Source organism: Catharus ustulatus, chromosome 2, assembly GCF_009819885.2.
Source record: "Catharus ustulatus isolate bCatUst1 chromosome 2, bCatUst1.pri.v2, whole genome shotgun sequence".
NCBI classification, from domain to species: domain Eukaryota; kingdom Metazoa; phylum Chordata; class Aves; order Passeriformes; family Turdidae; genus Catharus; species Catharus ustulatus.
In genome coordinates this window covers 99895097-99909050 of record NC_046222.1, presented here as the reverse complement: position 1 = coordinate 99909050, position 13954 = coordinate 99895097, and the positions used below count along the sequence as shown (strand labels likewise).

General features: G+C 36.8%; 1 protein-coding gene across 2 annotated transcripts in view; it reads right to left on the bottom strand.

Moving 5' to 3' along the window:
* Positions 1–13954, bottom strand: part of COL4A1 (collagen type IV alpha 1 chain) — a 121282-nt gene that overhangs the window by 36608 nt on the left and 70720 nt on the right. For both annotated transcript variants that reach the window (XM_033086225.1, XM_042779076.1), the window contains exons 12-24: positions 13698–13739; positions 12058–12147; positions 11444–11479; positions 11241–11300; positions 8813–8857; positions 8539–8592; positions 8027–8068; positions 6757–6850; positions 6068–6103; positions 4360–4524; positions 2424–2519; positions 1700–1783; positions 935–1005 (exon numbers count right to left, since the gene is read on the bottom strand). In XM_033086225.1, the coding sequence (XP_032942116.1) occupies positions 935–1005; positions 1700–1783; positions 2424–2519; positions 4360–4524; positions 6068–6103; positions 6757–6850; positions 8027–8068; positions 8539–8592; positions 8813–8857; positions 11241–11300; positions 11444–11479; positions 12058–12147; positions 13698–13739 (915 nt within the window). The remainder of the gene's footprint in view (positions 1–934; positions 1006–1699; positions 1784–2423; positions 2520–4359; positions 4525–6067; positions 6104–6756; positions 6851–8026; positions 8069–8538; positions 8593–8812; positions 8858–11240; positions 11301–11443; positions 11480–12057; positions 12148–13697; positions 13740–13954) is intronic.

Genomic DNA, 13954 nt, shown 5'->3' with positions numbered 1-13954 from the left:
TTTCTTTCATGGATCACATTGATATTATAGTACATTCAGTCACCGAAATGCAATTTATTGTGGTGATGATAGATAAAGAATTCATCCTAGTCAACTTTCATTGGCTGAATTCAGGCAACAAGGCTTTATTTATACTCCAGGGAGATAAATAGTTTCCTTGAGTAATTAATTAATACAATTGGTTTGGTTTTTTTACTTCTGGATGTACCTCTCTCACCACTGGTGACAGAGGGAGCTCGCATAACCCCAGTGTGTGACAAAGCCAGTGCACAGGAATGTCACTAAGAAGTTACATTGCCAGTGGTTGGGCACTGGAACAGGCTCCCCAGAGAAGCATTTGGACAACTCTCTCAGACAGATGGTGTCATGTTTGGGATGTTTTTCACAGGACCAGAGTTGGACACAGTGATCCTGATGAGCCCCTTCCAACTCAGCATTTTCTCTTATTCTATGATTCAAATTTCAGGAACTGACACAGTGTGCTGCATGCTCACATGAGATTGCCTACACTACACTAGATGGCACTGTCTCTCAGTATATTTGTACTCAGCAGCAAAGTGTTATTGGAACAATTCATGAGAAGGTCAGGGAATACCTGCATCTGTTTCCTGAGAAATCCTACTCTTTACCCAGCTCCACTGCTTAGCTTGCTCAGGCACAGGTCATGTGTCCCACTGAGGTCTGATGATGGATACAATCAGAAGTATAACCAATATCTGACAGCTCTTTTTTAGCTCTTACAGTTCAAACCCACTTCTTCCTACTTCATTTTATTAGGCATAGTTAACCCTAATTTTATCATATTAGTGCACTGTTTGGTGTTTGTTTTTTGTTTCAACAGAGCTGTTACACAACCACACTGATACACTGATCATCACATGTTTTTTGATCACATGCCTAGCAGGACATCAGTATTTGGTAAGGCATTACTTACAGGCACTCCTGGAAGGCCATCAAGTCCAGGTAAGCCTCTGTCACCCTTGAAACCTGCTTGTCCTGGAAAACCTTTTCAGAGAGACAAAATATGGCTTAATTTATTACATGCTTGTATGTAAATTCTTCGTGATCCCTACTAAAGTGTCCCATTCCATTCCCAGTAATACCAGGATAATGCTGCTAAAGCCAGTGAAGCTGTCTTGATTCATGCACTAGTGTTGCATGCCTGCATTCATAAACTTGGAAGTTGATGATTCATTTGACTTAAGAATGAATTTACTAATTCATGTAATCAATGCAGAACTAAAGCTAACTAAACCACATTCACTTTTCTGAACAGCACTAGAACAAACATTAGGTATAATATAACTTTTGGCATGTGGCACTGCTCTTATATGGCAGCAAAAAAAGTTATTTTTGGGCCATAGAATTTAGTGCTGCAATTGGAAAGAAATGTATGGGTCACTGTCAAGCTTGGGCATGTAGCAAACAGTTCCCACATTATTTCTCAATGTGAAAATATTTGGGCCACAATTGGCAAAGACCCATTGTGGCCAGTTTCTGCTTCCATGGTTATTCTGGTTGACTGTACTGGAAATTCAGAATCAGGTCAAAAATAGGAATATGCCTCCTTCCTTTCTTTAGTTTCACAAACAATTTGATTAGTGGGATAAAATGTAATTAGTTTTATTGTATATGTTGCATTTTTTAGAATTAGAATTTAGCCTACATAGCTCATTCTTGGGTAATTAAGGAGTTTTACCTGCAGGTCCTGGTGGCCCTTGTGGTCCTGGAAGTCCAGGAGGTCCTACTTTATCACACAAAGCACAGGCCTCCCCTTTGTCACCTGAAAAAAGAAAACAAAGCACATGAATAACAACAAAAAGATTCAAGACAACTGCAAGCAGGTGGATTCAGGGCAAATGCCAATTTAGTATTTAAATAAATTGCTACTTCTCTTTTCTTAAACACCTCCAGGGATGGTGACTCCATCATCTCCCTGGGCAGCCCATTCAATGCCCAATCACCTTTTCTGTGAAGAACTTCTTCATAATGTCCAACCTAAGGTTGTTTATAGGTGTTCAAAATTTATCTTCAATTATACTCATGGCAATGATTCACAAATTTTAATTCTGAACTCATCTGCCCGTCTCTAAATCTGCATCTCAGAATTCACACCCTGAAATGGTTTGAACAGCTCAGTTTACACACTGCACAGGGCTATAGCCAATCCTTTCTGCTCTTCCTGCAGCCCTGGGCCATCCTTTACCACCTCCCAGCAATGAGCAGGCCAAGAGAAGTTCACATCACACAATTCAGCACACAATATCCTTCTCTACCCACCAAGAGAGTCAAGAAACATCTTCCCTGTCCATGAACTATTTAACTAACTTTAAGTACACTTTCTCTAGACCCAGCCTAATGTGCTCATACCCAAGCTCCAGGCTACTAAGCATTAGAAAACAATCACTTTAAAATATTATTACCTTTCTCTCCCATCTCTCCTGGAAATCCATCTCTTCCTGGAAGTCCAGGACTACCTGGTGCACCAGGTTCTCCCTGCTGGCACTGATCAATTCCATCTGAAAAGAAATTGCAATAAAGAATATTGTTTTGACAAGTGCAAGTTTCCATTATAGGGTTGCATTTATATCATGCCTGAAATGTTACCTATGAAAAGTGGTAAGTCAGGATAGCATTTTACTCCTTTACTTGATTTACTTGGAAAAATTTAACTGGGATTCTGAACTGTTGTTCCATACACACTGCTTAAGAAACCCAGGGAATTACAGAGAAAAGACAGGCTCTGCCATAATAAGGTTACAAGCAATTTCAACATAAAATCTATTTTGATTTTAAGTTTTAGCTTGGAAAAGTATCACAGGTGAAAAACTGATGTTTTAACCCTGAAGAGAATGGGGAGTATTGATGTTCTGAAGAAATTCATTAAGAAAGTTTTTTTGTACTCTGACTTCTCTTTTCAACATTTTAGGAAAGTTTCTAGGTAAGAGCAGCTTGTCAACATCTATTTAACTTTTTCACACTGATCAAGCTTCCTGAAAACTGCAAACTTCATATGTTAGGATCTGAAATAGGAAAAAAAAATGAGAACATTTATCAGGCTTGATATAAGAATATAAATAATGCTCGTTCTGTTTGATGATAGATGCAGGATCTGACCCAATATAATATGACATCATTTTGGCCAAAGTCAGTAGACAAAATGCTAACGTGAAGTTTGGAAAACAAGTTAAATGAAAAAGAATTGCTTCCCAGTATGTATTTGAAGAAGGCTAAAGAAGTATCTGGGGAAGGAGCAGAATTAAGCAACAATAATTTTTATGAAAAATAGGAGTTGCTCTTATTTTTAGGAAAATGTAAGATTTAGCCATTTAATTCCATATTTTACATGTTGGATTTTGTACCACTTCACTGGCAAACAAAGTAACAACCAGGAGTCTTCAACTGTTTTTGAACAAAGTATCTTTGGTTTAAGAATTCCATAGAGAATAATGTTTCTTCCAATAGAGTTAAAGTACCTTAACTATTGTAATAGGAGTATCACTCCTAATGTTGAAATGAAAATTTAACTTACAATATCAGTATCACCTATGGCAAAGGTTTTCCATCAATTAAAACATTAGTTGTAAGGAACTATTTAGCATGGACCACTTCCACATGTACTGGTTACTCCTTCATTGCAGATCAAAATAATTTTTCTCTTTAAAATTCCTTTATCACAATCGAATAAAATGTGTGTAATGCTGTCATTATTACTACTGATGTTATTATATACTTGTCACATCATTACTGGCATTTTCATTACTCTACAAAGCAGGTTTTTACCCTGATCTAGTAGGTGGCATCCTTGTCTGTGTCAGGGGGGTGGAAACAAATTATCTTTAAGGTTTCTTCCAGCTCAAACCTTTCTATGACCCCATTCCTCTCTAAGATAATCTAACTTTAAAATAAAAACTTCTAGCAAACTCACACTGCAGTTCTCACACCAGTTCAATCTGTTACATAGACTGGTACTGCAGACGTGTAAATTGTAACACTGAACAGCTGTCTTTTACGCTAAGAACAGTATTAGTATCTGCTATTTTTTAAATTGAAAATATACAAATATCACTACATTGGCACAATAGGAGACAGAACAAATTAATGTGAGTTAAGATCAATCATTTGGTTATATTCTAACAATTTACAATGAATTTTGTAGAAATTTAAAAAGTATTTCTTTAGAATCCTTGTCCTTTCCTGCACTGTGCAACAGCTTTTACTTGGTTCATCAGCAGCTCAGATATGTTTCTTCCATGACACAGATGCATCCTGACAATAGCTTTTATAACATTGTCTCTTTCTTTTTTTAATGTGCATTATGAGTCTTCAATGTGAAAAGCAACCATGGGCTTTACCCACCTGCTACTCCTGGAGGTCCTGGTAGGCCAGGCAACCCAGGGAGGCCGGGGCTACCGTCTCTTCCAGGCATTCCAGGTGAAGGCAATCCTGGAGAACCCTTTTCACCTTTTTCACCTCTCTCCCCAGGGACACCAGGTGATCCTACCCTGTCTGGAACTGGCCGACCTTTGGACAGAATAAAACATACATGTAAAAATGACAAGTGAAAAGACAGCAACCTTATCAACACATTGACTTTCACAGGGTTTTAGAGAGAAGTGGAGAAATGTTAGTGCAAAAGAAAAAAGGGACTGTATTTTAATTATTGGTGATTTATACAAAACTGAGTTTATATACTCACTACAGCTGAGAGAAACTCACTTCTGTTGGGTCCCTAGACAAACACACCTCATCTGTATCTAGTGCTTTTCTGAGATTTAGTTGGACACCCTTTTGCTGGGTAGTGAACAAAGGCAACACTGGAACTAACTTAGCTGTTCCATCTAGAAAGTATTACACACTTCCTTACCTCATAACCAACCAAATCTAAAACACACCTAGAAAGGGAAGGCAAGTCTGGTAACTCCAATAAATAAATACTCAACAATGTTAGCAGATGTAAGGAATGCTAAAACCAAAATGGCTTCTAAGAATATTAAGTGAAAAACAGCCAATAAAGAGAGGCAGTTAAACAACTACCAAAAACCCTACTTAAGATCTCCTTTTAGTTATTTGTACAGTCTTCATATTTTAATTACTTCTTTCAGTTCACAACTTATCACTACACTTGACCACTAAAACATTTTGAGTCATCTGCAACATTGCAGGAAGATACGGAAATCACACAAAGCTCAGTTTCTGTAGGGTAATTACAGACTAAGAGCTATCATTACAGCCTGTGGTATATAGCATCTTCTTCCCAACCTGTGCAAAATTTCCTGGAAACTATCTGACCCTGGCTGACATTAATTTCATACTTAGCTCACTGCCAAGATAGAAAAGAAAAGCGAGGAAGGTAATGGTAGTATCAGGAAGGTAATGGTGGTATCACTGCAGGATGTGGCAAGTGTTGGGCCTCCACAAATGATTTGCCTAATTTTTAAAAAGCAAATATCACAGTGTAGGTCAAACACATATACATGTACTTATATATGCAAAAGCAGTGTTACCATGGATGTGAAGAGGGTAAGGCTCTGAAAAAGGCAACATTTGGTAGGCAAACAAAATAATTTTTATTAGACCAAGTGACATAGCCAAAAAAGCAGGAAGCCTTCAGGAATTACTTTGATTGAGTATTATTTCTTCCTACAAACCTTGTTTTATTGTACAGACACATACAGAGCTGAAGTGAGAGCAAGACAAAGATCTACATATGAGCATACACACCAGGTATAGGTGCACACACTCAGACATTCACATTTAACAGCTCTTCTTGCCCGATGCAGTCACACTCTCTGGGCTGTCTCTGATGGACTGTGTACTACATTCTCAATTTCAGCAGAACATTATCAGAGCAGAACAGAAGGAACAAGGCTGGATCACATCAGAGACATGAGGAAAGCAATCTAGAGGAAGGGTCTGCAGGGATGACTGGACCTCTGGAGAGGTCAGCGCTTGGGTGTTCAGAAAGTCAGGCAGTAACTGAAAGGAGCTAAGGAGAATATCCCTCAGGGCTGCTCACCAAGAACACACAACAAATGTGAAAAAAACAGTACTCATAATTTCATACCTGGAGGTCCTGGGATTCCTTGTGCACCAGGGAATCCTTTAGAAAGAGAATGTTTCAATTAGACAATGAATTCTGCAATGCCAGTGAAAGTGAGCTTTTAGGAGATATAACTGAAATTCACATTCATGCATATTCTGAATCAAATTTGAAGTTAAATAATCGATATATATCTTCAAGAAATGCATTCAGAGAAAATGTCCTGCTGTGTACCAACTTCCCCAGCGATTTTTCTTGAATTGTCTATGGTCTGTAAGGGGAAAATGGCAAGGGAAATGCTTGATTTTCTCTATTTACTGAAGATTTTTTTTAAATATGCAAGCCGATCTTAGGATAAAAAACTAGCTACTGACTTATACGAAAGAGTCTCAAGATTCTCTGCATTAATTACCCTCCTTACGTTCATGTTGATTTCCATACTTCTTAGATAATCTCACTGAATTATTTAACCACCATAAAAACTGATCCCAGTTTATCATTTTTCATCTATAACTGAAAGTTATATTGAGAACCAGAAATGTCCTACAAGCTACTACAAAATATAATAACCTGAAAACAATTAAATAACTGGAACATCACACAGTCATATAAAGGTCCTGAGCACAGAAATTTTAATTAAAGGAAATTTTAATTTCCTTTAGCGAGAAAACTAAAAGTATAACTCAATTAAAAACACAAGACAAAATACATACCTTTTTCACCTTTTTGACCTTTCAGTCCAGGCAAACCTGAAACTCCAGGATCTCCTTTTTCACCAAAGGTATCTATTGGTCCAGCATCTATCATCTAAATCACAGGACAAAGACTAGAAACATACAACTGAGCCATCATATCTCCCCAATCTTCATCTGATAGTACAGAGGCCATTTTAGTTTTATTGACAATTTTCTGCAGTTTTGATTATACTTGTAATTTCAGCAAGTGAGAGGCTTGTAGCTGCTGAGGAATTACCAGAGAAAATAAATATTTTCTATTCTACCCAAATGCCTTCAAATCAATCATAGGACTAAGTGGAGAGCTTTTACAGCGTCTTCCTGAAAAAGAATGATGCCAGAAAACTTTAACATGGTCTAAGCACCGATCCATTAGGTTTGCATTACCTTTTATTTTAAAATATTATGTCCTGCTAGTTTTTGCTAACATTGATCTGAGCTCAATATAAAGGATGCTAATATTTACAATACAATATTCAGGAAGTACGTACAATTTTCCAAACAAATCAGCAGATGTTGGGAATTTATTCCCATTATTGGGAAGCAGTGCCACCAATCATCTATTTGTTCCTGGCTAACTCAATTTTTTATTTGAAGTGTTTAAAAAATTATAAATTCCTCCCCTTGTTTCTTCTTGTGTGTAAGGGCCAATTTCTGCTCAGGGACTCACTGGACATCAGTCAGCAAGTGGTGAGCAATTGCACTGGGCATCATTTGTCTTCCCCAGGTTTTATTCCTCTCTCTTCTTGTTATCTCCCTTTTCTTCATTATTATTACTACACTGCTGCTACTACTAACTTTGTTTTTAATAATAACTTGTTCTTATTAATTTCACCTTTTTCCAATGCTCCTTCCCATCCCATGTTGAGAGGGACAGTCAGTGAGTGAGTGGCTGTCTGGTGCTTAGTTCCCAGCTGGGGTTAAACCACAACTGTGAAACTGGCAGATTTACTCTTTGAACTGTCTTTTAAATACTGTGTAGTGATTAGCAATGCTTATAAATACTCACAGACCAAAAGACTTGAAATGCATATCCTTTGAGAGTTTTTTTTCCCCAAATTTCAAACATGCTTTAAAGAACTGCACCCAACTTTTGTTTCCATTAAGGAAAAATATGGACATGACTGAAGAGAACAAGATCAGATATACATAGTATCTCTTTTTTTTCCTCATTGTTTGAGGACTTCAACTTTCAAAAAATTTAATTTCATTTTAAATTTAAAATTAAATACAAATTTATTTTACTTACTCTTCCTGGAGGTCCTGGATAACCTCGCTCCCCTTTGTCACCCTAAATCAAAACAGAATTTACGTTTTAAATCCAGATCAGATGTTTTTGCCAACAAAATCAGAGTTCCTCAACAAATGAACACTTTGATAAGACTCAAAACAACATCCACATGGTAAGTACCTGGAATGCTATAATAACCAGCAGCAGTAATTAGCTTGCAAGCCTGTACTGGTTTGCACTATTTGAAGAGAAACTGTAGATTTTAGGGAAGTACACTTTTACCTATGCTGGCTGGACAAAGAGCTTGTGAAAATAAAGCCTGCACTAATCAACACAGATAAGAGATCTCAACTGGGGATACCTACACTGCCTTCATCTGACTTCTCCTAGTCTCTGAATGATGACATACAGCTTAGCAACATTCAATTAATATTGCTTTATGTGCACTGATTGCTTTAATGCAATCAGTGAACACAGCACAAAAGCTATTAACTCATTATGTGTGAAGGGAAGCCAAAGCTGCTACTCACCTTTGTGCCAGGCTCCCCAGGTGGTCCTGGAACCCCAAACCCTCCAGGATAACCCTGTGTGTATAAGACAGTGACACCAGAGGAGACAAATATAGGTGGATCTTAGCTGTGGCAGCAGCAAAGTTTAAAAATTTTAAAAGTCACAAATTTACTGAAAGTAACAACTTCAAATAAACAATTCAGAAGGCTAGAAAATGTAAATTATCTATGATATACAGACAATTCTTTGCTTTGAATGTAAGAAACAGTACTGGAAATTGAGTGAAATACATACACGTTCTCCTTTCAGTCCTGGTTCACCATCTTTTCCAGGCTTTCCCTGTAAAATACAAAGTTCCACTTTGCTTTAACAGACAACCACATACATGCAATTTCTAAACACAATGGGTGGAATACTAGAACAAAATTATCACTATTGCAGTGCAATAATCAAAGTGTGCTAATGCAGCTAACACAGGAGAGGGTACAAATGGTGACTATACCTAGGGCTTTATTACCCAACACCCTCCAAGATGTCAAATTAAATAAAATCCTGCAAATCCATTCCCAGATTCAGAAATAACATAGATTTCCCTGTCACAGAGTCTTCAAGACAAACTATATCTACAGCACGGGAAACTGGAAGCAGATCCATCTTTCTCCTTCACAACAATCCCTTTCTTTGTAAATACTCTTCAACTTCACAAGACATTTATGCATAGATATGCAGTGGTTCAGTTTCAGCAGAAGGCTTGGAGAGTGGCTGTGTTTCAGACTGCATGGTAATGTAGTGGTAAATCCACTTCCCTCACACTGAAATTAAAATCATAAGGCAGGTGATATACTAGAAGTAAAAATTGCCCCCTTCAGAGTAAAATTACAACTATTAGACCACTGTTGTTAACCTACAGAGAGGATAAGAGTCCCTTGAAGTAGTCAACAGATATGTGACAAATGATCTAGATGGACAAACCTACTTTTCAGCATTTTCTCTTCCTCTTCCACTGCACCATAAAAGAACAGGGACATCAGCTTGTAGCCTGATTCATTGGAGGCTGGCTTCCATTTGGTGTCCCAGTGCTTAGATTTCATATGTAGCGTAAGCAACATGAATTTGTTCCATAAACCCAAGGGAATGTAAATACTTAATACACAAAGTGCATGTAAATCAGTCTAAAAAATAATCCCATCAGTTTAGGTCAAAAAATTTTGTCTTAAACAAGGCAATTGAAGGATAAAAATGATAAAACAAACATGAACCACCACCATGGAGGTGTGCAGCTATGGTCTCTTATAATGAAGGGTTACAAGTAATTTTTAATGATTTGTTGAAACTATGATCTGCAAAGTCAATGGAGTCTTCAAATATACACTGTGATCAGAATTAATCAGATGGTTTACTTTCATCAGACCAGAATATCAGATTGTAACATTTGTTCACCTTTCAAGGCGTAGCTTAATTTCAGAGATAGCTATGATTTCCTGAACAATTACATATAAAATATCTTAGAAACCTTTGTTCAAGGAACTCTGCAGAAACTGAAAATGATACTTTTGATAAATTCATATGTTCTGGTTTCCTCAAAATGTTCTAAGCCAACATATCTCCATTCCTCCGGCTTCAAGCCCTCATTTACTGTAAGAGTAAAAATACATATATGATAGAAAAGATAATCCCACCACATAACTTTACTGAAAAGTTAATAGAACATCTCACTTTGAAGCATAGTAGAAAGGGAGATATTCTCTTTTTCAGAATGAAGTAAAATCAAAGGCCTGTAGATATGCTGGGCCTAACAGTTTATGAAGACCCACATCTTGAAAAACTTTCACGATTATAAGCCGCACCTGATTATAAGCCGCACATCTGGGTGTTGGCAACGTTTTGTTCTTTGTCCATATATAAGCCTCACCGGATTATAAGGCGCACTTTTGTTCGCAGTGAGGATCCGCGTGCAACTTTCACAAAATTGCCAATTAGTAACAGAATCGTGGGATTGCGGGGTTTGCTGGCTCGGCTCAGGGCTGGATGGGCACCACTTGGCTCGGGGCCGCTGCGGGCTCGCACTTCTGGGTTGGCAAATTTCTGAACTTTGTCCATATATTGGCCGCTCCAGAGTATAAGCTGCACTTCCGGGTTCGGACCAAAAATTTTAGTCAAAATGGTACAGCTTATAATTGTGAAATTACTGTACTTAGAATACTTTAGATAAATTTGGATGTAGAAAAAAGTCCAGTTTTGCTACCTGCTGAGCTATGAAAGGCTGAGCAAGCAAAAGGATTTCAGCCACCTAAATATTTTGCTCCATTCTTTGTCTTTATACCAAACTGTACCTCCAGGCTAAGCAGGCTGATGTTGTCGATTGCATGTGAGAGTATTTTAAAAAAATTCAACATGTTCCCTTTAGCTGAAGTCAGTTGTTCAAAGTGATTTTTTTTCTCTGCTTTTTTTCTTCCATTCTGGAATGATTTAATTTTTTTTTCAAATTGGATTAATGGGAGTTTTGCCTTCACCTTCAGCAAGCTACTGCTAATTATCTGAACTGTTACATACTAACATTACTGCACATTACTATTACCTTGACTGTACACCTGTCTTACAGCAACACTTGCTTTAAAATATAAAAAATTTGCTGTTTAACTAATGGTTACAATGTTTAATTAGCTAATGGAAACAATACAATAACGGCAATTATGGAATTGATAAAATTGAGTATACTTACACGTGGACCAGGTTTCCCAGGTTCACCCTTGTCACCTTTTAAACCTGAACCTGGCACTCCCTAGAAAATAAGTATTCACCAGATTAAAAATACTGCCAAATTACAAAGTAAATTTCCTTTTATCTAATAGGTATAAAGATATTCAGTGCCATTATCAGAGTCTTTACAATTTTTTAGTCATAAAAAAGTAACTTAATACTCACCGGGAATCCCGGTTCGCCCTTTTCACCTGGATCACCCTAATGAAATTATTAAAAAATGTAAATTAGTAAACAAAAACTTAACCATTATTCATCTAGGTTTTAAATAATTCCTCATTTCAGCAAAAGCACATTTAATCCTATTCTCCATTTCAAGAACTATGCCAACAGTATGATGTGCTAGATTTTAGACAAAAGTCAAATGTGAATCCATTAAGTTAGTTTATTTTACTAGTATATATTGTTTCATCTGCTTAATTCAGTAATTGAAAAATTCATTTGCACTAAGATTTCACAAATGTGTACATGAAAAGTTGAGTATATGCTACTTAAACTTTCAGAATAATTTTACAATATCCTGTCCTTATCAATTCTCCTTCCTTGGAAAATCATCTGCTGCTTACTTATTTACATAGTTATTGATCTATCACATATTTTTAGAGGGACTTCTTAAATGAAAAATAAAATTCATCCATGAAATAAAACAGGTAGAAATTTTTGAAAATTTGCTCTTGGTGACTTTGTATTTTCTTTTTCCTGTTTCACATTTATTTGCTAATTTCTATTGATTCTGCTTTAATGAAAGTTACAAAAAGTTCAATCATTTAACATCTCACCTTTTCTCCCTTTATGATTTCACTCCCTTTTTCTTTCATATGAGGTGCTGGTCCTGGGGGTCCTGGAGGGCCTCTTACCCCTTGTTCACCCTGTCAAAAGCAAATCCAGAATTGCCCATTGAAAACAGAATTATACATTATACTGAGATCAAATATGGCTAAGACCAGTAACATTAAAGAGAACTACTACTTGCTTTTAAAAGTATAGTTACATGGGTTTTTAAAAAACACTTTTTTCAGCAAAATCAGTGAGACAAAGGGTTACAGAAGTCTCTACTGTGTAACCAGTTACCTACAGAGACCACCCTGAGGAAAGACCTCTGAGTCTACTGCTAAGGTGAAACAACAATAGTACCAAAGTTTTATAGTGCCTCCTTCAGGAGGAAGCAAATTATGAGGAAAGAGGTCAGGTACAGAAAGTCAACAGCTAAAGGAAAATGTTATCCAAAGTTTACAGGGCTCCAAAATCTTTATAGAGGTCCATAAAGGCCAACTTATGATACCTGTGGATGACTTTTTAGCATACATGTGTCCATTGCAGGGTCAGAGCCTCACCTCCTTGTACAGTGCAAAAGCTCTATCTTTAACAGTAAAATATCTCTGAAAAGACTCCATAAATTTCTGTCAAGCAGTAATGACAGCAATATCATTTATCTTTTGCTAAAGACAAATCTGAGGAGTCCAGGAAATCTCCACACACTTCTATGTCATCTTCTCCAACATTTTTCAGTAAATTTCATGATAACAAATTGATTTCAACATGTCATGTTGCAAAAAATTCTATCCATTAGGAATATTGACTCGAAATTTATTAATAAGGTGATGGTCTAAAAAAACCAACTACTTAATTAATGTAATTTACTTATACCCTAAAAGCTCTCTGTCAATGACACTCATGAAAAGATTCTGGAGAAGTGCTCAGACACATTATGAATTTACTGAATAGCCCTTGAATTCATGCAGTTCTTGGCTCCCAGAAACACAACATAAGGCACTTTAGCCTAGACCTCTCAGTGTGAGAGGTAACAGATTAAAGCTGACATGTATTACCTCCCATTTGATGCTGATTAAGAGAATAAATGGGATCCTGGAGCACATCTGCTGGCTTAGATTCATTCAAAAGTAAACCACTCTGTGTGCTCTGAAACCTCCTGGTTGTGTCAAAACACAATAAAAGGGGAGACAACTGAAAGATCTGCTTCAAATGTGTGTATTAGTAAACCAAAATAAGGCAGACAGGTCCTAGAGTCCTACAACAATTAACTCCAATCATTCTGAACAGCACACTAAATCTCATCCCTTAGAACTAAATTGATTTAAAAAAAAAATCTCATGGTGAGTCCTAATATACAGAATAAATGTTTCCAGATCTCCCTACCGCAAATTAAAGTAGCTTTCCAGGCACAGCTGGAAAACAGGATGGTGACCTAAATTAATATCAGGTATAACATCACCATTAAAAAAGTCTGTAGCTGCTCATGACTTTTGTTCATTTAGTAAGTTACAGATTTACTCAAGTCTTCCAAAAATTACAGTGTTGATTTTCTCCATTGATTGATTTCAAGAGTTTTCTTTACTTTAAAAAAAAATATCAAGAATATTTTTGACAGTTGTTCTCTGGAAGCTTACAAGAGACCTACCTTTTCACCTTTGGGACCCTGAAAGCCCAAGCCCATGTAGCCCTGTAAATGTAAATTACACACACTTAGTCAATTTTTTTCTGCAGTGCATACATGCACATAAATAAACATATGAAGGTATTATGTACTCATCAAATGCTAAGGGAGAATATAAAAGACAGAATATGTCTTTTAAATGCACGTGTGAAAAAAATAAATAATCATGTCCTAACTTCCCTGCTGTTTTTTAAGTCCTATGTCACAGCAACTTGTAAAAA